At 41.2% G+C, this 23,717-nt stretch overlaps 1 protein-coding gene across 2 annotated transcripts in view; it reads left to right on the top strand.

The window, feature by feature from the left end:
• The first annotated feature begins 1,858 nt into the window (after positions 1-1,858).
• Positions 1,859-23,717, top strand: part of SMPD3 (sphingomyelin phosphodiesterase 3) — a 44,614-nt gene continuing 22,755 nt past the window's right edge. Inside the window, exons 1-3 of one of the 2 annotated variants that reach the window (XM_007429171.3) lie at positions 1,859-2,920; positions 2,951-3,448; positions 18,845-18,920. In XM_007429171.3, the coding sequence (XP_007429233.1) occupies positions 2,105-2,920; positions 2,951-3,448; positions 18,845-18,920 (1,390 nt within the window). In that variant the 5' untranslated portion in view covers positions 1,859-2,104. Of the gene's footprint in view, positions 3,449-18,844; positions 18,921-23,717 lie in introns of both variants that reach the window. The other variant, XM_025167261.2, reaches the window with a different exon arrangement.

The raw sequence follows: 23,717 nt of genomic DNA, 5'->3' as shown, positions 1-23,717 counted from the left end.
GAGATGGTACCTGGTCCCCTTTTAAGAGATTGTAAATGTAAGGTTGGAGACCATCTGTCATAGTCCACAGTACAGCTACAACCATATTGATTTTGAGAAGTTATTCGTGCTGATTTATTCTGCCATTCCTCTTCTATGCAGACACGTTTTTTTCCCTTCCTTTAGACAATGTTCCGGGAACACATATCCCTGGAATTCCATTTCACACCATTTTTTTCCTTGTCCCAGCTGTAGATTCCCCTGGTCATTTCAAGGCTGATTAGCCTAAGTGATAACATGCAAATATAATACCATCTAAGAATGACTGTACTTGCATGTAAGTGGCATACCACATTTGCTAAGAGGCAGATGGTGCGGAGATATGTGACAATGGCATTTCAAACTGAGAGGGATGATAAAAACCACGTTCTCACCAAATTATGTCTTCACAGCAAGCTTTTGAAGCTGCTACAAGACTGTGCTTTCTGTGAATAACGGGCCGGCACCATGGTTGGCAAGGGCATTAAGATGTATAGGCTGAGGATCATCTTCAAAGCAGGAATCCCTACAGCCTCTGTTCCTTGCTGTTGCTAAGTGTGATGAGAGATTGGCCCTGTTAGGATTAAAGTGTTGGATCAGAGGACTCTTGCAGGGGGAAATAAGCAGAGTGCAAGTTGATCCATTGTCCCCTCAAGGCCTAAGGTAACTGTGTTTGGAAATCCTCTTATCCCTGGAACCCTGGACTCTGCCTTAGTGACATCACTATGAACTCCTTTTATCTTCTCCTCTACAAAGATTGGTTGGGTGGATTGGGATTAAGGGCAAGTAGCAAGCAAACAGGTCATCATTACAATGACGGTAAGAAAAGAGAGAAGGACCCATTGAACTGTCTTGACTAAGATTCTCTCCTCCAGACCCAAAAAACGGAAGTCCTGATCTTGGCACTCCTGAGGCCAGCTGAAATCCAAGTGCCCTGTCCATGCATTTAAAATTGCCACTGTTTTGCCCAGGACATAATATAAACTGGGTTGTGTAAGGGGGATCAGCTGCATGGTAGGGAGAAACCCAGGATGAAAAAGGCAAGGGGGCCTTCCTAAGGGGATAGAGACAGCACTGCCAAATCTGGTCAACATAAATAACATGCCAGATATGTTTTCAGTGATTTATGCGCCACTCCTGTGCAAGCTTCCCTAGAAATAAATACTATGAAACTGCATGGGACGTGCTTCTGAATAGCAACAAGGAGGGTCTGGTAGGCATGATCTGACAGCTCTTTCGTTTAGTAACAAGTTCCTTTTGGCCAATTTAAAAATCAGCATTTTAGGTCTGTTAATTATCTTTGTTCCTTCTCCTTCATTGTTCAAACTGCTGGGAAAGAGGCAAAGGTTTGGTTCTGAGTGGGCCATTGCATAGAATGCTTCCATCACCCTTTCCTTTTTAAACTCTACAGGTAAAAGTGCTGGAATTTGATTTTTCTTGTGGAAACTGAGTATTCAAGCAAAACGCCTGGAATAATTTTGTAGGAAAAATAGGCACGCCTATGTGGTCCATTTATAACAATGGTCTTGAAGTTGGGTAATCCAGGGTTTGACAAAAGGGATATCCCTTTTGTGTATTAAAATTCTGTGACCTGGAACATGCAGGCCACTGCTAACCCATTGAGCAGTTCAGTGGGTTAGTCAAATCACGGTTGTGCACATCATAGCTTTGTATAATGTGTGAATCCCACTTATGGTTCTAATTTCCTTGTCTCCAGCAAATGTCTGATATTGACAGCTATTCTCAGTCTCCTTCTCTCTCTCTTTCTCTTTGTCTATGTACCTTTTCAGGCAATTATATTTCTCACATCCTGTTAACCTACATGCTGCCTGCAGTGAGAAATGATACAACCTGACACCTCTAGACACCTAACGCTCAAAGGAATCCTGGCCGACCTTCTGCTCATCCTAAATGAAATTCAGTCGGTGCCCTTGAGAGGATAAATGCTCATTGCAATCCAGAGGACACCATCTTGCCAGGAGAATGTCCTTTCCCCCACTCGGCCTGCAAACCCACATTCCGATGGATGGTGGACGGTGGTGACACCATGTAGAAGGTGCTGAAGGGGTGTCCTAACTGAGTTGCAATGGTTTTATACACTTCCCCATTTCCTAACGGCTTTCTTTCTGCACTGCATTCCTTCTCCTGGGGCTTAATCTTTCCATGCTATTGGCTCGGGGACCGGCTTGTGGCCTCTTTTGTGCCTACCACCTACGAGAAACGGCAAAGGGGAGATGACCCATGTTACTTCCATGCTCTTTGTGTCATCATCACCACCCCCATCTACTTAGCGCTGCTGGTGGTTTCCCTTCCTTTTGCCCTGATCGGGTTCCTGTTATGGTCCCCCCTCCAGTCAGTGAGACGCCCATACATTTATTCCAGGCTACACGACAAAAGCCAGCTCAACGGAAGCACCTTACTCACAGAGTGGAAGGCTACCAGCAATGGGAAAAGCTTTTGTTTTAGCAGTGCCAACGTCTGCTTGCTTCCAGACTCCTTGGCGAGATTCAACAATGTTTTCAATACACAGGCACGGGCAAAGGAAATTGGGCGAAGGATCCGGAATGGGGCAAGCAGGCCTCAGATCAAAATCTACATAGATTCTCCCACCAACACATCGATCAGCGCAGCAAGCTTTAGCAGCCTTGTTTCCCCTCAAAGCGGAGATGGCAATAACCGAGCAGTCAACACGGGCATTAAGAGAACCACATCCATGGAGTACAAAGGAGACAACTCTGGTTCTAACAATGAAGATGGCAAAGATGCCAAAGCTGCAGGAGATGCTGGTGATGGAGAAGATGGCAACACTTGCATTGTGCGCATAGGTGGAGAGGATAATGGCCATATTTCAGACCTAGAAGCTGATGGGATGGGAAGCCACATGAATAACAGCAAGGGAGCAGTGAACTGTTCACCAGAATCAGAAGCTGAGATCCTGAAAGGTCAAACATCCAACCCTAAGCAAAAGGAAGGGGATTCTGGGAGCCTGGATAGCTGTACTGCCTCACGAGAGTCCCTGGTGAAGATGCGCTCTGGAGATGGGCCAGTTGACCAAAGCACCGTGAACAGTAAACTCCTCTACAAGGCCTCACTTATGAAGAAGACCTCTGTGAGGAAAAAGAAGAATATGGATGAGCCCTTTGACCACGAGATCTCTGCTTTCTTTCCTGCCAACTTGGACTTCCTGTGCTTGCAGGAAGTGTTTGACAAAAGGGCGGCAGAGAAGTTGAAAGATCAGCTCCATCGCTATTTTGAGTACATTCTGTATGACGTTGGAGTCTACAGCTGCCACGGCTGCTGTACCTTCAAATTTGTGAACAGTGGCCTGCTTTTTGCCAGTCGCTACCCAGTTATGGATGCTGCCTATCACTGTTACCCCAACGGAAAAGGAACAGATGCCTTGTCTTCAAAGGGTGCCCTGTTTCTCAAGGTAAGAGACCTTCGTTGTACAGAATAGATTCCCGGTCCTTCAGGGGTGTGTATGAGAACAAGGGATGGGTGTACTTTGCAAATGCAGAATTTGCAGGGTAGAAACTTAGAAGGAAATGTCATGTCCCCAAGTATGGAAGCTCACTAGAATTCAGAAAATGGAGAGATTGGATTCACACAACATGCTAGAGTAGATTAAGATACAGTTCCTGCTTTTGGAGACAGCATGTTGTGGGAACCCAACCATTGTCTTAGCATGTTATGTGCACCAGGCCATCAAATTAAGACACCATGTGGTTTATTTTGCGAACATAGCATATTATATGAGCACAGGGAGCACTGGGTATTGTGTTCACCCAGCTTTAGGATTCAGCATATTGTGTGAATCCATCCAGAATCTGATAGATTATCTTGCTTTCCTACCCTGTGGATATATCTTTCCCATTACTTGACTCATATCTAGATTCTTCCACAATTTCTCACCCATGCATGAGTCTCTAATTTCAAAAGGGACTCAGAAACAATTTTGGATGTAGTTAGGAACCAGTGATCTCTTTAGTCTTCTTAAGGCATCCATTGAGCATAGACATGTGATAGACAACAGCTCTTGTATGCAGAGTTAATGCAATACTTAGTTTCTTTCACTGACCTCTCCAACTTGCTTATTGTCCTTCCAGAGTTCAGACAAGTTGCTTCCCTTTGCTGGGACAATTAATCTTAGCTTCCCCAATGAGTGGCCAGGTTACGGAATTAAAATTAAAATAGGGACTTGTCAGGAACTTGTCAGTTTGTGGATGATTAAGAGTTGATCCCAGGCCCTGTGCTCTGTGTGGGTGTGAGTGTGCCCCTGTGTGTCTGTGTTTTAATTGCCACAAGCTGATTCGTTTAGAGTACAATCCTACAATTGGAAGAGACGTGGGACTGTTTAGATTCCTCCTTTCCCTCCCCCAATTCTTCCTGGCACTGGAAAACCCCAAAGGGAGCATGATAGAATCAGTTGGGAAGGGGCACCCTAAACCCAGGGAGAATTCTTGGCAAAACTAATATTTCCACCTTCTAGTGCAAGGAAAGTGAAGAAGAATGAAAATTCTCCATCTTCATTTCTGCCTTTTGAGGCTACAACAAACAGGATCTGATATGTCAGAATACTTCAGCTAAGCACCAGAATGAAAGATTTCCCTTTTAAGAAAGGCTTAAAATAGAACAAAGAAAGGTACTTTTAAAAAGGTACTGGTTCTGGTGAAGTTCCTCACCATAAAACCTTTACAAGCATGGCTTGAGGGAGAAGGAGGTTTGAGTGGCAGATGATATTTTAGAGAAATAAACACTCAGCATGAGCTAAGTTGGCAACTGAATTGTTGAGGAGGAGGAGGAGGAGGAGGCATCCTGAGCAGAAAGCAAACACGGATGATAATTAATTTCTTTTTAAATGCCTCACTCTTCTGGAATGATATGTTTCAGGAAGATGTGAGAGATGCAGCTTTAGCATGAATTGCTGGATCACAGTTCAGAGCAACAAAGGAAGGCAGGGGAGGGAGAAAGGAAGATACAGCTAAAATGTTGAACAGTAGAGTGTGGGAAATAACCAAATAAACGGTGGGAGTATTAAGAAGGAAGCACATAGTAAAGGCAATGTGATTCTGTGGGAATGCCTCCAGGGAATATCTGAGAAAAGCAGGAGTCATTTGAAACCACCCAGATATTTTAAATGACATCACATCACCTAACATGCTGTATCATTGCCCATGCTGTCTGGAGCTGTTAGGGTTGCAGACCAAAAACATATGAAAGATCCACAAATTTCCCAGCTGCGTTCACAGTGAAAATGAGACAACACGATTCTTTAGTTCAGGCTTTAAAAGTCAACAGCAGCCAAGAACTTGCCCCCTACCCCCAAAAGTGGAAAGTCGACGCAACCTTCATAACTGAAAAGCAAGTGAAATGGTTGTGATTGTGGTTGTTACACAGAAGACTGTTTTCAAGTGTGCATCCCTTGAGAAGTAGAGGTCAGCAGTTAAGTTGCAAATAGGATCTGCTCCTTGGAAACTTCTGAGAAGTATAGCTTTTGGTTCTCGGTGTGCATATGCAAACTCTTTGGGGAGATAGAGATCAAAGCAAGAGACTGAGGGGACAGCCAACATTCAGGAGAGAATGAGGACCATAGAAGCACCAGCAGATACCCAATCTCATAATTAACTAGAGCACAGCATCACATAGTCACCTGAAACATTCTTACATATATTCCCCCTGAACTGGTTGATTCTGTGAGATACTGAAGACAGAGTCATTGCAAGCTATTTTACTAGTTGAGTTCCTTCAAGCTTCCTGTTCATAACCTGAGGAATTTACCGACAGGTTTATCTGCAAGCAAATATATATTTAAGCCCTCTGTCCCTGGCTGTAAAAATGCAGGGAATTAACTCTGTCATCCTTATGTGATATCTAAAACCTGCTGCTTGAATCATCTGCTTCAGTTTACTTAATGACTGGGGTTGGCCCCCTGTGAAGTTATGACTTAGCCACTGACACTGTCCAAATGGAAGAAATCAAGACAATTTTAAGAAGAAATAAAGAAATTAACAGATGATTCAGATTTTTTCCCCCTCAGACAAGATTATCTCACTCCCTAAGCAAGAATGAAAGTGTTTTTTTAAAAAATTCAGGTGGGTGATTTTTTTAAAAATAGGAATCTATTAATTGGGGTGGATTTCATCTGAAACATGATAGAAGGAATTTCAGATACTCATTGATAGATAGATAGATAGATAGATAGATAGATAGATAGATAGATAGATAGATAGATAGATAGACAGACAGACAGACAGACAGACAGATAGATAGATAGATAGATAGATAGATAGATAGATAGTTAGATAGATATCAATGAGGGAGGAAACACAACTAGGAAGTGGTCAGGCTGCTTTGGTCTCCCTAACAATAACTTCAGTTGGAAGATGTGCAGCTCCATCCAGAAGTCATGCATCTGGAACGTTTTGCTCCATTGGAGTTCCAGACATACACTCCCCACGGGCTCACAGATGTCTGGGATAAGGACTACATTAGATGCATAACTTCAAAGACCCCTAACTCACATTTCATGGTGGGCATTTCTGGACACCAGAGAAGAAAGGCACATCTAGAAGCTGCAAGGCTGCAGGCAAAGCCACTGTGACATAAGGTTTAAATACTGTGGCTATGCGCACTTCAAAAATGATTCAGAAGAAATGCTTTGCGGGTTGCGGGAGTGAGTGCACAGCACCTCACTGCTATGTATTAAAGCATGAGCTTGAAAAAAGATGCTGGTGCTTTAAGGAGCTCCAAGGGGATCCACCCTCTGAGATGGAAGGAAGGTGCATTGCTTGAGGTGGGACAAGAATAGTCCATCTCTCTCCTTGGCTTTCGCTGCTGCTCCCATCTGCACGTTCCTTCCCCTGTGGCTGCAACTCACCTTCAGGCTGGCCGATAACAATGTGTGGAAGCCCAAGGTCTGGGTTCATCTCAAATGCTCAATAGTTGAAAATACAAACTCAGAGGCACTGACTCTCCAGCATCTCATGACCTACTGATCACAAGAAGTAGTGGGAGGGATGTAGATAAAAATTAAAGATTTATTCTGTCTCTCCTCTCATTCTGCTTGCTTTTCATCTAAGAGATTGCTAATCACAGGACGGTTCCTACTGTTTGCTTCCCAGGTACAGATGTATGCAACATGGGCTCTCTGACTGCTCCTGGTAGGATGTAGTTAGCTAGATGATAGGCTTTGCTGATCTATATAATGAATTTCCTTAAATAAATCATCTTTCTGTTACAGTCATAAAACTTGATTCACTAATTATTGCACAGTTCCAATTTCTGCTCAAAGGCATACATAGCACACTTCCTCCTCCAAAATTAATCAGATCAGATAAAGACCTAACGACTAGGCACACAGCATGCTGATCTTGGTTTGTTTTAATCCTGAAGAGTTCTTTATGTCTTGGCATATTGCATGAAACCAGCCTCTTTGGGAGTTTATGGTTCAAGGTACTTTATGAACGCAGAAAATGAATCAATGTGAAATGTGTTTTGTAAAATGCAGCCATGATGTTGCTGCTTTATGGTGAGATAGATCATTGTTGGTCCACCTAATACAGCTTTATCAGACCTCAAGAGGAGCTGGGAGAAGCCTTTTATTTTAATCTGTTGGGCATCTCCAGAATCTGGTTGGTGCGCAGATCTCTGATTCCCATTCAGCATGTGCATATATTAAGGGTTAAAGATTAAAACCAGTCTGTTCCTAGCTGCCCAGAGCTGAGTCATTAATTTATTACCCATTTCAGCGAGCTGGCAGCAGTGTTTCCCTCCCCTCGCCACCCCAAGTTCCTTGCAGGCATGTAATCCTCTTTTCCAGCTCTCCAAAGAATTGATAGTCTTAATTATGGACCCCAAGTCTTCACTGAAGTCCAAACAAAGCAGCAATGAGAGAGCCATTTACTATTAGGATGCTGAGAAAACCAAGTGGAAGAAACAGGCTTGGTTTCTCCAGCCTAGTGGAAAAGCTTTGGGGCATCTTCTGTGCAGTTTCAAAACTCCTGTATAGAGCACCTTTTCAGTTATGGCAGAGCCATGCTGAAAGCAATGAAGGCATTGGATGGGTACTGGGGAAACCGTGAGTTCAAGTCCCTGCTCAGCCACAGAATGTCAGGATCTGTGCAAGCAATTATTGAAAGGCTATTAGAAATTCATTAGAAAATTTATAATGTAGACAAATAGCTTGTAGGTTCAAATGTTAGTTTAGACAAGAACCATAACTTGTATGTCCACTTGCTTGTTCCTGCCATAAAAGTCAAGAGGGAGGGTGGACAATAAACAACAGAGGCCAGGTGCACCGTTATCTCGCTAAGAGCGCCAGCAAGGTCAAATGGTTGTGGGACCAAAGAAGAGGCGCGAAGAGGCGCGAAGGAATCAAGGAAGGGCTCCCTGGAGGACTTTGGGCCAGTCCCTCTCTCTCAGCCCACCTATTTCAAAGGGTAGAACTTGTGAGAAAAATGGGAGGAGGGAGTGCTATGACTGCCTCCATAAGCTTTTGTGTGCGTAGAAAACTATAAATCAAATAAATAAAACTCAGGAATAATGCCTTAGAGAATTAGGACAAGAATGTTGGGTACAAGTTGCAGCTGCCTAGATTTTGTTTCAACATATGGAAAAACTTATTAAGTGTATGATCTGCACAACAGTGGAACAGACTACCTACAGGGGTTCTGGGTTCCTCATCTCTGGAGGTTTTTTAGAAGACTGGACAGCCACATTTCAAGGATGATTTAATTGGCTTCCTGCATACTGTAGAAGGTTGAACTAGAAGATCCCTTCCAACTTTACAATTCCATGATTCTCACCATTAGCAAGGAGGTTTCAGGAACAGTCCTTAGCATGAGTTTATTCTGGACCCTAGTCTCCTTGTTTTTTGTAGTTGTCCTTGGCATTAAATTGTCCAGGATCTAAAGCAACCTCCCCAGCCAATCTGCTATCCCCTGAATGTCTTAGGACTATGGCTCTGAATATTTCCTAGTCAGCAGGTTTGATGGCTGCACTGGCAGGAAATATAGGAATATGTAACCCCAAAACATCCAGAGGACACCAGATTTGAGGAAGTTAATCTAAACAATTGTGAGGCATTTGATGTAAGCCCTAGAATATTCTTCTTCGGCAGGGAATGGACAAATCAGTTTATGTCAGATCTATGTCATTTTCTAATCTGGTCAACCATAAATCCATTTCATCCAATTTCTGCATTTGTTTGCAGATTTTAAAGAAGTGACACAAAATAGCCTTTTTACTCTGTGCACTTTTCTCTAGTATTCACATTTTTTACAAAGTTTTGACCAATGCAAGTATTTTGGTTTGCAGTCACTGAATCAAGAACTGCTCTGCAAGATCTAGGGGAATATACAATCTGATCATGAGCTGGAGTGATTAAACACAGAAACAGAGATGATGAAGAACAAAAGACAAAGAAAACCATGAGGGGTGATAATCCCAGATCCATACCCAGATAATGCCTTTATTATGACAAACTAAGATTACACAAAGGCGGGCTTCATAAACTCTCCAAACCTTACATCAACGTGCTATTTTCACAGAATACATGATGTTAAAACAGATAAGTCATATTAACATTACAGATTAACACAGGTTCACATCACATGCTGAGAAGACGCCTGTACCTACAACACTGAACCACAAACGACCCAACCCCACTCTAGTTTAATCTAGTCTATTATAGGAACTTAGCCAAAAAGTGGCCAAAGTTTTGAAGCCTCCAAAATTCTTAATTAACATAAGGTAATAAATGGAATCAGGGAAGAAGCAAATAAATAAACAAGCAAATACACCAAGACTTTGACCCCCCTATTTTAGCTTTGAGGTCTGGTTAGAAGTCACTCTCAAGTTGGAGATTGTAGAATGAAGGTTACTGGTGGAAGAGGCCTTCCAAAATGACTCCTGTTTGTTAGGAGGACATGAAGAGAGGTGTGTTTGTTATACTGGGATGGACAATTTCAGGTGACAGCTATTCTCTCATGGGCTTCCAGGTCTTTTCAGGAGAAACAAGTGGTGACCAAATCAAAAACACTAACACAAAAATGTAGAAGTCATAAACTCGCTAAGTATCTTAGCTTCCCAAGGACAGTCTGTTTGAAAAGCTATCTTTACTGTCACATTCTAAGAAGAGAAATGCCTAATTCAAGTTAGATATAAAGGACAGAAATTGACAAAAGAAGGTCAGGAAACTGAAAATCGCCACAAACAATTGCCACCTGGACAACAGACCGACTAATGGCTAACTTACCACATGCTGAACTGAATCAGCTGAGGAGTCAGTGGCTGCTTTTGCCTAGTGTGCAAAGCTGGACTGGTATTTACTTGGATGAGTCTTGCAGTAGTTTATGCTCTGTCAAGCCATACGGTTTGGATAGTTTATGGTTCAATGTATTGTGCAAACCCCGCAAATTGGGCTAATTCAATAAGCAAGTTAAGTATGTTATATGTGAATATATTCTTTTTTCTCTTACGAAACTGTCATCATAATATATAGAAAGTACAATTAAAATGCAAAACAGACAGTATAGCAAGGAAAGACAATAGAACTAAAAGAAAAAAGACAAAAACTAAAATAGTGAAAGTCGATAGAAAGAGGAAACAGAAAGGGACTTCCGACTATCTCCAATACAGATATAAATACAAATTAAAAGAAAGTTAACCTCTTACCACTAATTAATCCAAATTCACATTATTACTATCAGCACAAACCATCTAATCATTAAAACCCACAATCAAAACTTCATTTTTTTCCCACACAAGCACGTAATCGAAGAATGGTCGCCATGAGGAGATGGATTTAGAAACAGTATTATCTCTTATTAACGCTGTTAACTTCGCCATTTGAAACAAATCTGTTAATTTGTGAATATATTCAAAGTATAGACACATACATCTGTACTGGTCTATGACTGTAATAAAATTGATTGATTGATTGATTGATTGATTGATTGACACCTACATCAGCTAGACATGGTCTTCTTCACTACAATGAGATGTATTCCCTTTTTATTTGTAGCAAGTTTGTCTACCTTTGTCAAGGGGTGCAGAAATAGCGTTGGGGAAAATAGCAGCAGCCATTCACAAAAACAGCTTAACCCTGAAAAGGAGGAGAGAGTGAGGAAGAAACTCAAGCTTGGCCAGCCTTGATTCTCTTGGGTGTAAGAGAGAGGAAAAGGGAAACTGTCCGGCTTTTAAGATTCTCTTGTTGCGCTAATACAATGTTAGAGTAGAGGTACTTTAGTTCCTTGGATGTCTGTTTCTTGACCTGGCCATCCTTGAGGGGCTGACAACAATCTTAAAAGCCTGACAGAGTTTCTCTTTCCCTCCTCTTACACCCAAGTAAACGAAGGCAGGCCAACCTTGAGCTGCTTCCTCATTTTCTCCTGTTTTCCCAAGCTAAGCTGATGTTTTTGTAATGGTGCCATATATTTTCTTCAAGACTATCTCTATATTGTAAACCAGTGTTTTTCAAACTTAAGCAACTTTAAGATGTGTGGCCTTCAGCTCCCAGAAGTCCAATGTCTTAAAGTTGCCAAGTCTGAAAAACACTATACTGTAGCTTTAGTATCATATCTGTTTACTTCTACATAAGAAGAGTGTGCTAATAAATGTTTCTTTTTGTTCTGTTTTGATGAGGTCTCCTTCTCCTCCTTCTCCTCCTCCTCCTGTTGTCATGATCATTAATTCTCCCTATCCCCCATCCCCATCATATCTAGAATCTGAATTGCTTCTACATCCTTGCCAGAAACAAAGATGGAAGCCATCTGAGTTTAGAGAATTTAACTAACTGGGTTATTGGTCTTCTAATGCCAGGCCTTCAAGAAAGACCTTTTCAAGTTTAAGTCCTCATCGATAGTTATTATCACTCATCTTAATTTGGCTCATAGCCCTGCCAAAGAAGATGGTGGAACTCTGCAAGTGCATCTTCTCCAGACTTTCCATATGTTTCATAGCTATCATCCCCACTGGCTGAGGAATTCCAGGAGTTGGAGTCTTTTCAAACTGTGGAGAGTTGATGCAGACCACGGCTGTAATAAAACTGATCTAGGTCTAAATGCCTCCCTCCAGTCTGAGACTCCAGCTTGGAGTTTCAACAGAGAAAATGTGATGCAAATATCAAAAGTAACATCAAAGCAGGCTGCAATGGGCTAACAGGGCAGCTATTCAATGAGGAAAAAAGTCCAAAACTCTGCTAGCGATGATGTAAATCTCCTGTATAGACCAAACTATTGGCTTGGTTACACAGAAACAGAGACAAACTGACTCACCAAAGTTTCAGAACTTTGCAGCTACCTTGGGCCCATCTCAGTCAGTGGACTTGTCAGCTTTTAAAAACAAGCTTTCTGCATTATGGCTAGGCAGTAATCTAAATATTTTATAATACACATGCTGCCTCTGTTAATGCAAACCTTGGCTGGAATCCACCCTTACTGGCTGAATTCAAACAGCTTCCCCAACTCAGCACCTTTCAGATTGGCTACAACTCCAACTACCTCCAACTAGGAGAAAAACCTGGAAGGGGAAATTCGGAAGAAGCCTTTCTTGCTTTCTGTTATTAAGCAGAGTAAGAGAAATATGTCTGTGCTTTAATAATAATGTGAATACCTTTTTCATTGCTTTTCCCTTTTCTCTATTCTTCTCAACAAGCAAAATAGTGAAAACTGAACACTTGCCACTTTTCACATTCATGGGCTGGGCTGATAAAACACACTAAATCTTAGATTTGGGCTGACAAAAAAAATTCTTGCATTTAGCGACCATGCAGCGCCCAAAGAAATCATCCGTATTATGGCTTAGAGAGATTACAGTCTGGATCATGCTCAAGGCAATGGTTGGATTCCTGCAAACTATCCATTTTGAGGCCTTCTAGTGTATTGTGCACAACCAGCCATGTTCGCCAGTAACTCCAGTAACTGGGAGGGTATTTTTCATTTACTATGGGAGAAAATGATGTAGCCTTCATAATGTTATTAATAACCTTATTCTTCATGAATTCAGCTAATCCCCTTCTAATACCGTGCAGGTCCAAGGTGGTTGTTTCATTGTGTACAATCCCAGCATGTAATAGTGTGCTGTGTAAAGTGTACGTCCTGTATCTATTGACATTTGGCTTTTTTCTAATGCTGCGAGCAGGAGGTCTCCAAGGGATCCACCTTCTGAGGTGGAAGAAGGACAGTTCATTTCTCTCCTTGGCTTTCTATGCTGCTTCTGCCAGTACATCCCTTCCCCCTTGGCCTCAGTGTTGCAATTTACCTCATGCTGTCTGCAGGAGCCCAGTGTCTGGGTTCACCACACATGTTTAATCGGGTCAGCTAAAGCCCTATGAGCTGTATTTACACCATCTGCTAAGCTTGGTTTATTTTAATCTTGATTAGTGTGTGTTTCTGGGTGACTTAGTGCATGGTGTGAAACCAGCCCTTTGGGTTAGTTTGTGATTCAACACATTATGAGTGAATTTGCAAATCAATGAAGCTTGCTTTCCAAACCTAGCTGTTGAGAAGTGACGGTGAAAGATACCTTCGCAGGCGGCCATCATTGCCAGCTCACAAACTCTCACTCTGAAGACCTCATTCAGAATCAGTCTTACAGATGGCTAGCCACAGTGACAAATCCCTTGTGGTTTGGTGGCAATAAAATGGATTGTCTCCACCCAGCATTAAACTACCCAACATGGATGTCCCAGGAGAATCTTCTAATAGTTCCTCACTTTGGGTGGCAAGGGAGACAGAAGCTTGCAGCTACCGTTTCTCTGCTGCAGCACACGTCCTTGGGAATATCTGATCAGCATTCACCCTATTAGCTTTTTAGAAATCATTGAAAACAGAGCTATTGAGGACAGCTATGAATGCCCTATTTGTGGCTTGTTCTTATAGGTAGTTTTAATTATTATCTCTTAATTTATATGATGATGGCTTTACTCTGTACACATTTAGCATAATTTGATGAGATCATGACCTCTGAAAGTCTTTTGATTGTGGCAGGAAGAAATCAAATCAATAAATAAACTTGGGGAGACAGGCCAGCTGAGCAGATTTTGGGCCCAGTTTTATGCTCATTCAAGTTGCCACGTGAAATGGAATAAATTTACCCAAAAACCACAACTGTCAGGGGCTCCTCAAGCACCCAAGACCTGGAAGAACAGCCACATTTTTTAAAGACTTTCAAATCATCATGAGGGTGGGAGCCACACAGATCTCTGGAGGGATATCATTCCAGAAAGCAAGCATCACAACAGAGAAGGTGCACTTCCTAGGTTGCATTTCAGTGTTTCTCAACCATGGCTGGCTGGGGAATTCTGGGAGTTGAAGTCCACCCATCTTAACATTGACAGGGTTAAGAAACACTGTGTTAGATGGTACTGTTTGATCCAAGAGACTCAAAGCATACCGACTCTGCAACAAACTTACCGGACAGGCAGAACCATAGGAGATAAGCAGTCCCTTTTCTTATCCTTCTTGTAAAGAAAAAGCCCTTGACATTTCTTAATGGGTTAATTGGTGGGCTGCAACTGCCAAAATTCTCACCCATGATCATGCTGGTTAGGGGATTTTGGGAACCGAAGTCCATACACACGTAGAGCATCCTGGTTGAGAAAGGCTATCATACCAAATCTGCTGAAATTCCATCTTCTAAACCTTTATTTTCTGCTCTCTTCTGAACCTCCTGTATTTGACAGCTAACATGCATGCTTTAATATTTTGAAAGGCTGAGGTTTCATGCCTGTCTGTTTAGCTCTTAGTTCTAATAATTTCTCTGCTGTCTCATCTTACGCTTTTTTAACGCCCCCTCAGAGAACCATTTCCAACCATCTCATGACCCTAAATTCCACAAAAGGGGGTTGTTTGTTCAGCCAACAGGTATTTCAACTTAATGGGAAAGAAAGAAAGCACGTAGCCAAAGATTACAGCTCTTCCCATTAACATTTTATACTTACATTTCATTCTGTTTTCACATGTTTAAATAATAGATCAACTTAGCATAACTAACATAGCTGCTTTGTAAAGTACAAAAATCTCTGCAGGCAAGGGGGTAAGAATGCCAAACTCATAAAAAAAGGATTTCTGCAAATCTTGTTTAGCCCCAGTTTGAAGCCAATAATGTGGTGGGCACTCAGCGTAGAAGGAGGGGGAAAACCTTTCAAAAGCTTTGGGTTGGAAATGGCTTTTATATTGCCTTCGGTGCCGTAATGCCTTTGCCACAGAACTCTCAGGAAAGGCTATATTTGAGTCGCTCAGCTCCCACTGTGCAGCTTTGCTCAAGAAATGCGTGCCCTGGAAACTGTCTCCTTTTTAAGTTACATTCCATGGAATCTGAGAATATCCTGGAGGATGAAAACATACATCCAAAAAATGAGCTCTCAACATTGCATTAAATGGGATACAAAGCATCTTGCATGCTGTTGCATCCTGTTTAAAGATCTCATTGATGCCAAGGTTCCTTCTGGCTCTAATGGTAATGTTGGGCGGGGGGGACATTTTCCTTGACTTTCATGGAAAATGATGTCTCCCCTGCAGCTGCCATCAAGGCATCCATCTGATGCAACAGCAAGAGGTAGAGTTTTGCGCTGCAGGGTGCAATTTAATAGCCATTGCAGGGCACTCTTAGGGAGCTGATGGAGGGAGATTTGTAACCAGCCTAAAGGTTTAAGGGGCAGCAAAGATTTATGGGAGAGTTTATACGATCTTTCTGAAGCCAATTACATTTAGTGGTGGATAAGTAAACTTGTCGTTGTTGTTCAGTCGTTAAGTCGTGTCCAACTCTTCGTGACCCCATGAACCATATCGCGCCAGGCCTTCCTGTCCTTCACTGCCTCCTTGAGTTTGCTCAGTTTCATGCTCATTGCTTCAGTGATGCTATCTAACCATCTCATCCTCTGCCTTCCCTTTTGCCTTCAATCTTTCCCAGCATCAGGGTCTTTTCCAAAGAGTCCTCTCTTCGCATTAGGTGACCAAAGTATTTGAGCTTGAGCTTCATTATCAATCCTTCCAATGAGCAATCGGGGTTGATTTCCTTTAAGATTGACTGGTTTGACCTCCTAGCAGTAAACTCTAAGTAAACTTAGAGGGTGACAATCTTGGTTGGAGATGGGGGGAATTTCATTAAACCATCGTGGGAATGAGCCAATCCAGTCCCAATCCAATTTTCCAGAAACTCCTGTCCCTATTGTGTTTTAAATGTAGTCGTACTTCAAGTGTGCCACTTGGAGAGCCCCCTTTTTAGACAGAAAAGCTGAAGAGGGGCTAAGATGATGATTATGTTGTCATCAAGTCATTTTCAACTTCTAGTGACCAGATAGGTAGATTTTCTCCATGACAATCTCTTGCTAGCCTGGTCCTTCAGGTCCTCCAATGGTGCATTCAACACTGCTATAACTGAGTCCATCCCCCTTGCTGGTTGTGCTCTTCTTCCCCTTTCTTCCATCTTTCCCAGTATCAGAGCCTTCTCCAGACAGCTGGGTCTTCACATAATATGTCCAAAGTAGGACAATTTGAGCCTGGCCATTGGTGCCTTGAGTGAGAACTCTGGGTTGATTTGTTCGATGATCCATGGGTTTGTTTTCTTGGGTGTCCACGTTATTCTCAGGAGTCTTCTCCAACACCTATGTCAAACAGCATCAATACTCTTCCTCTCCTGCTTCTTCAAAGTCCAACTTTTGCCTCCATGGGGTGTCATAGGGAATCTCATGGCTTGCATGATTCTGATCTTTAAGAACCATACATAAAGTTGCATTAATCTGAAAATCTCATCAAGAATTGACCACTGAAACTTGCTATGAATTTCCCAGATTGAAAGTTGAAGTGATCTCCCTACTGTCAAAAGCAAAAAGACTTTTCAAATATTGGGATAATATTTCAGAACAATAGGTAACACATCTTTTCCCTGATGCCAGAGTATTTTTTTATTAAGCCTAGGAAGAAAACCGTCATCTCATGCCACCTTTCCAAAATCAATCTATCATTGTATTTTGGTGGTTTTGCTTTTGAGCAAGATGGAGGGGAGACCAGATAAAAGCTGTACAACAATAGTGCCCAATCCTCAGAGAAACTGATTGCACAATTAAATCCAGACTATGCAGGCAAATTTTGCATACAGAAAAAAACAACAACAACCCTCAACTGGAGTAATATTATTAGATTGAACCTAATAGCACTGGAATTGATTTTCTGAGGCCAAGTGCTACTTGGGGGTAAAATTCAGTACAGCCAATTCTTTGACATCTATACCATCAGATTTTCTCCACCTGTTGCCCTTGGGGTATATTAAAACTGCGTATCCTAGAAATCTCACCCAAAAGAATGGAAGGAAATTGCAGTCCCAACACATCTGAAGGTGCTGCTGTATAAAGAAGAAAGAGACAGGGCTAATTCCAGCTTCAGCAGCCCTTTGCCAGGCCTTCTTGGCGTGGTCCTGAGCTGAAAGTGGAAATAAGCAGCTATAAATTGCCATTTTAAATTTCCCACAATCCCCTGGCATAGAAAGATTCAGGGTATTCTGGGAAGTGATGCCATATCAGTGGGAAATTCTAAAGAACATCTGGCAGATTCAGAACAAGAGCCAGAGGGCCTTGGCAGCTGCCAGAGGAGTACATGCTGAAGCTAGTCCTCAAAAGACATCTCTGATGCCAAGACCATTTATTAGTTATAGACTCAGCTATCTAAGTCCTCCCCAAAGTAAAATTAAACTGAAGCAAAAGGCAAATATCTCTTATGCGCACTTACACAAATGAGAGATGCCTTCTGACAGGATCACTTTTCACCATAGTCTTTTTTGGATTATTCCTTGTTGATGCCTTGCTGAAAGTGATCAAATGTTGAAGTACTTCTTTATGATCCTTTTCTGGAAAATAACAAAATTTCCAGAAAGAAAGAAAGAAGACGGGTAAACTTATTGTTGATAACTATCTATTTAACTTGTAAAAATAGTCTTTCTTTTTAAAAAACAATTGAACCCTCTTTGCACCCAAGGTAAATTTGGAGGAAAATCTAGAGAAAAGTAGATGCTATTGGTTTTTTTTTTTTAGCGCAGACAAATGTTCACATGTATTTTAATAAACTGATGACATAACTTCATAAAAGATGCTGTCACTCTTTCTCCTGGCATCATTTCTCTGGCTCCAACAGGAATAACAATATTCAAACCCTCATGGGGTTAATAGTACAAACATAGCAACATTCTTTGCTCTTAGAGACAGTGAAATAATCTGATCTAAGTGATTTATGATATAATTTGGCTTCATTTGCACCTCAGATTAGAAGGTAAATCCAGCCTTCCCCTTTTGCAAAAAATAAAAATAAAAAATTGGGGCAGCAGGATATAAAATGCTTTTTAAAATGTGTGGTTTTAGAGAAAATATATTTAGCTTTTTAAAATAATAATAATCATAATAACTGCAGTTTTTCAGCAAAATCAGTTTTCCATTAGGGATTACCATGGTAATGGGAGGAACAGTTTTATACCTGCTATATGGACATATATGGCATGCATGGAAGTACATGGAAAAGTGGCAGAAAGATGAAACAAATTTGGTTCCATCCCTCCTTAAAAGATAATGTAATTTCAGTCACATCTTTTTCCTCGCTCATGTTTTCCTCACCTAGATAATCCAGCCTGCGTATTTTTCCTGGGAGAGATCGTGTGATCTAGAGCATGCTAGGGTAATGTTATTTCTCTGCACGGTTCTACCTTGAGAATGAATCCGCTAGTGTAAAACCTTTGCTAAGAAAACAGATCTTGTGTTTCATCACTGAGTTTTGATGCTAGATGGAGACCAAATATCCTATTAACTATCGTATTTGTCTCTCTCTCTCTCACCTTTCAGGTGCAAGTGGGAAGTACACCTCAGGACCAAAGAATTGTGGGATACATTTCCTGCACCCACTTGCAAGCTCTGGCAGGTAGCGTATGGAATTATTCTTTCAATCATCCTCATGTGGTGTGGGACAGGTTCTGTGGCTTTGATTTCAGCTGCAGAGAATGGGTTGGATCAGTCATCCCTTGATGACCTCCTATCAATGCCACACATTTTGGAAGTAAAAACGTTGCATGCTGGATTAGATTAAGGCTAAATACTCTGTAGAAGAAAGACGCCAAACTGGGTGGTGGCATCTAGTTAACCTTGCCTGGTCTTGGAAAGCTAAGCAGAATTCTTTTAAATACATTTCAAAATCAAATTGTTTCATGAAACAGATGAGGACAGATAGAAGTATTGCAGGATAATTTTCCTGCAGGCCATTAACATATATCCTGGTGTGCTTTAACAATGTAGAGTGATGGAGAAATGTGAGGGAAGACACTGATGGATGGGCATATGGATAAATGGAAAGAAGTCAGAATAGAGTAATTCATGAGGCCTCATTTCACTGTTACAACAGGCCTTGGCTTTCTTCAGTGGCTTTGCAAATTACTCTTCCGTATCTGACATAGCTGATTCTACCATATGGACCTTGATTCAAAGCAAGTTGCATCTTTCAGTAGTGCCATGTTTCCTAAACATCATGCAATAAACCAACATTGGCTTCTCTTTTCAGTATGCATTTGTCTTTTCTAATTGCCATGTGGAACTTCAGTAAAAGATAACCTGTTGAAAATCAACTTGTGGGTCTGGTTGGGTGGGAAATAATTATGTTTAATTATTTCTTGGTTGCACAAAAGTATCCAGAAAGAGTCTTGAATGACATTCGGGCGTAACCAGCCCTATTTCAATAACTAAAGTTGCCTTATCTCACCCACAGTAATGGAAGATAATCCAAATATTATATAAATCTTATCTCAAGATAAACAGGAGATCAACTGGTAAAGCTTTGGGATTAAGTTATAAATTGAAAGTTTCTTTAAAAAATGAAAACATTCAAAGAAACGACAAGAGGAAAGTCACTTGATAGAACAAGTATTTTTAGTAGGTACATCTAGTTTCTTGGTTTTTCAACATCTAACAAACTGTTGCCAAAAGTTTAATTTTTAAGAGCATGTCCTGTTCTGCATAAACTGCTGCATGTGGACCTGGAGATAACAGCATCAGGATTATTTTTTTTAAAGAAGAAGGAAAAATCTTAGTCGTAATTTTGTTTATCACTACTTTGTACTATCACATTTGGTCTATAAAACTTGGGAAAATAATTTGATTGATTGATTGATTGATTATGTGCCATCAAGTTGTTTTTGACTCTTGACAACCACATAGATGATGATCTGTCCCCAACTTGGTCCTTCAGCATTTCCAATGGTGCATCCATGACTGTAACTGGGTCCATCCACTTTGCTGCTGGTCATTCTCTTCTTCTCTTTCCTTCCACGTTTCCCAGAATTATAAATTTCTCCAAAGACATAGGTCTTTGCACAATGTATCTAAAGTAGGATAATTTCAGCCTGGTCATTTGTGCCTCGAGTGAGAACTCTGGGGTGATTTGTTCAATGATCCATCAATTTGTTTTCTTGGCTGTTTCTTTGTTTTCTTGGAAAACCATTAGATGAGTTTTCTTCATCTTTTACTGCTACATAGTGAACACTTAGCACTTTCCAGCCAAGATCTAGTAGCCCTAAACAAGTTTCCTTTATTGATTCAGAAAGGGTTCTCCAAAGAGCTAATCTTGGTTGTGCTTGAATTATTTTATTATAATGCATATACCAAATTTGTTATTTGAAAAGATGCCATGAGACTTCTGATTTAACCCACTAATACATTAGGAAGATCTTATTCCTTTGTCTGGTAGGCTACTAGTAGTTCACACATAGCACAGAATATGTTCACACAGAACATGCAAACTACTAGAAGGTTACACCCAAGATAGAAAACAGATGAGCAACAGCCAGCCTTCTGCCATTTAAATGAAGACTTTGGAGTATAGTTTCATCCATTTTTCCCATTGGTCACTTAATCAACAGAAAATTGTTCCTTTTTTATTTTTGCTAATAGTAACATAGAAGAGAATAAGAATGGGCAAAACATGTCATTCCAGGAACAGCAATGAGGGATTATGGAAAGTTGTATTTTGAAGAAACCACAGTGAAGGAGTGTTTAATCTTGCAGCCTTTTCTTTAAAAAATGTAAATTACTGAGATGCCTTTGAACTTGGGCTGAGTAAAGATAGACAAGCATTTCTCATGCAGTAATTTGGCATGGTAAAATAGAGACACATCTGGATTTTAATTCATGTTATGAAGCGGAGCAATGTGAAAACTTAACCAGTAAGATCCTATTAGGTGTTGTGCCACAGGTTATTGGTAGAGCATGCAGAAGCTAGGTTCATGCAGTACCTTAGACCAGGCTAAAATGGAGTCAGGTAATTTGTGCCACCAGACATACTGTTAAGTCCATGAACTGCAGTTTCTCATTCTGGCTTCTTGCAGTAACCTTTCTTGGTGTCTTGTTCAAACAACAGAGTAACCTATAACGTACTTACATTCGTCTTGGCTTAGTGTGTTACATGAATGCCATCACTGTGGAGTGTAAGCTGCTTAGTATATTGTGTGAGCCCAGTCAATAGTAATTTATTTAGTAAACCATGCTCTAGCCAATCAGGGCTTAGCATGCTCTGTGAATGCAGCCAGTGTTGATTGACTCAATTTGCTGAGAGTTCTTAAATCCATATCTCCTTGAGCTCTCATGTGTAAACCTCGAAGCATCTAAATTTTTCTCACCTAAAAGTACCTGATGGATCTTGAGTAGCACTGAACAATAGAGGGAAACTCAGCAATACGCTAATGAAAATATACTGCACATGTAATGTGCTTGCATGCTGATATTGGCGATTCTAAAGGAAGCCTTCCAAACCAACAGCACATTATCTTTGAATGATGGATGAGTCAAAGAAGTCAGGCAAGGACATTTACAGCGAGTCCCTCTGACTGGTTTGCTGGCAATAAATCAAACTCTACAAAGTAAGGGCGAACTACATAATGATGCAAACCTGGCTGGGCATGGAGACCTTGGAGGGTCACAGTTTGCCTGACTAGACAAATACATGCTTGCACTGAATCTGTCACCTGGAAAGCTATGGGTATCAAGAGCCCATGTTCAGTTTGCATTTTGCACTAAGAGAGTTTCTCCCCCCCCCCCCGCCAACCTGGTTAGATTGCACAGAAGAATCTTTTGCATAAATGTTTTGCCTTAAGCAGGTTACCAATCCCAGCCTTCTTTTATTATCACTTTTGCAGACATATTAGCATTCGTTCTAATATTGGGTTGAATTCTGCCCTCCAATTTGCCAGAAGCTTTCTTCTCCTGTAAAAGAAGCTTTGATTTCTCTCCTTCGTTCTCAGGGATACTTTCAAAATAATGTGGACTTTTTTTTCCCCTCTGTAGTATGATTTAGAACAGATTTGACTGTTAAGAGACATTGTTCTCCTTCTGTAAACTCCCTGGTTGCCCATACTTCTCAGTCTGAAAAAGCCTCCTCTCCCCCCCATCAAAGCCCCAGAAGAAGTATCCACTTGATGTCTTCTCTAGGGATTGAGTGGGAGAATGGGAAGGAAATCTGGTGAAGAGAGAGAATTTTACAAGGAAGAGAGGAAAGGACATTCACACATACTTCTAGACCATCTAAGAGAAGTGGCAAAACTCCTCCTCCCACCCATTGTGTGTGTGTGTGTGTGTGTGTGTGTGTGCACCTTCAAGTCAGTGTTGACTCCTGGTGACTGGCTGGACTAATCCTTGCAGTTTTCTTGGCAAGATTTTTGGAAATAGTTGGCCCTTGCCTCCTTCACCCTAGGGCTGAGAGAGAGGGACTGGCCCAAAGTCACCCAACTGGCTTCGTGCCCAAGACAGGACTAGAACTCACAGTCTCCCAGTTTCTAGTCTGGTGCCTTAACCACTACACCACACTGATTTTCCCCGCCCATTAGAATTTTCCTATTTTTGATGAGAAAACAGTGTATCCATCTTACTGAATCAGCAGAGTTTAAAATATTGGTTTTTTGGCAGAGAATTCAATTCCCTTATGTTACCAAATGTTCATATTAGGTTGAGTACGTGGGAAATTGAGTTTATAAGCCTTTCCAGTTTAGAAAAATAAAGGTGCCTGGAATCAGAACTGGGACTTTTAGAACATTGTGAATAATATAGAAAATTAAGAGGCATTTCCCTTACTCTGCCATCTTAAATGCAAAGTCATCAGAAACACCAGGATCAGAAGTAGTTTCCAAGTAAACAAAAGGAACCCCCTTTTCACCCAACTTGTCATTAAAATTTCACAGCAAGGAATATCTAACCAATCTTGGGTGATTTCATAAAAGCTAAGTAGGGCCAAACCTGGTTAGTTCTTGGATGGGATATGGCCAGGAAATGCCAAAGGTGCAGGAAACACAAACAAAATGCTCTAAAGAGCAATGGAAAATTGTTTCCTTACTGTTGCCAAGAAAACTTCATATTCACATCCTTGAAGCCATCAAACCTTGAGCTCCAGTTAAGAGAGATTTTTACTTTTTTCTCAGCAAAGGTGGCCCATAACTAACTTTGTCTGGCTTTTGAAGGTAAGGAGGGTGGCATTTGGTTAGTACTTGGAAAAGAAGGGACAAGAAATTCCAGAGCTATAGACTAGATTGGAAAGTCAGAAGCCCCATTCAAGAAGAAGACTACTTGAACATTCCCACCAGGAGTCAAATTGGGCTCACAAGAGACTTGACGTGACTTGTGATTGAAATTATGGAATTTGCTGTCACAAGATGGGTGGTTGGTATCTTTGGTGACTAAGATT

This window comes from Python bivittatus, unplaced genomic scaffold, assembly GCF_059951505.1.
Source record: "Python bivittatus isolate LINGU-HERP-01145 unplaced genomic scaffold, Pbiv_v1 ctg000190_np1212, whole genome shotgun sequence".
NCBI lineage: Eukaryota > Metazoa > Chordata > Lepidosauria > Squamata > Pythonidae > Python > Python bivittatus.
The sequence above is the reverse complement of the archived record's forward strand: the minus strand, read 5'-3'. Positions and strand labels throughout refer to the sequence as shown.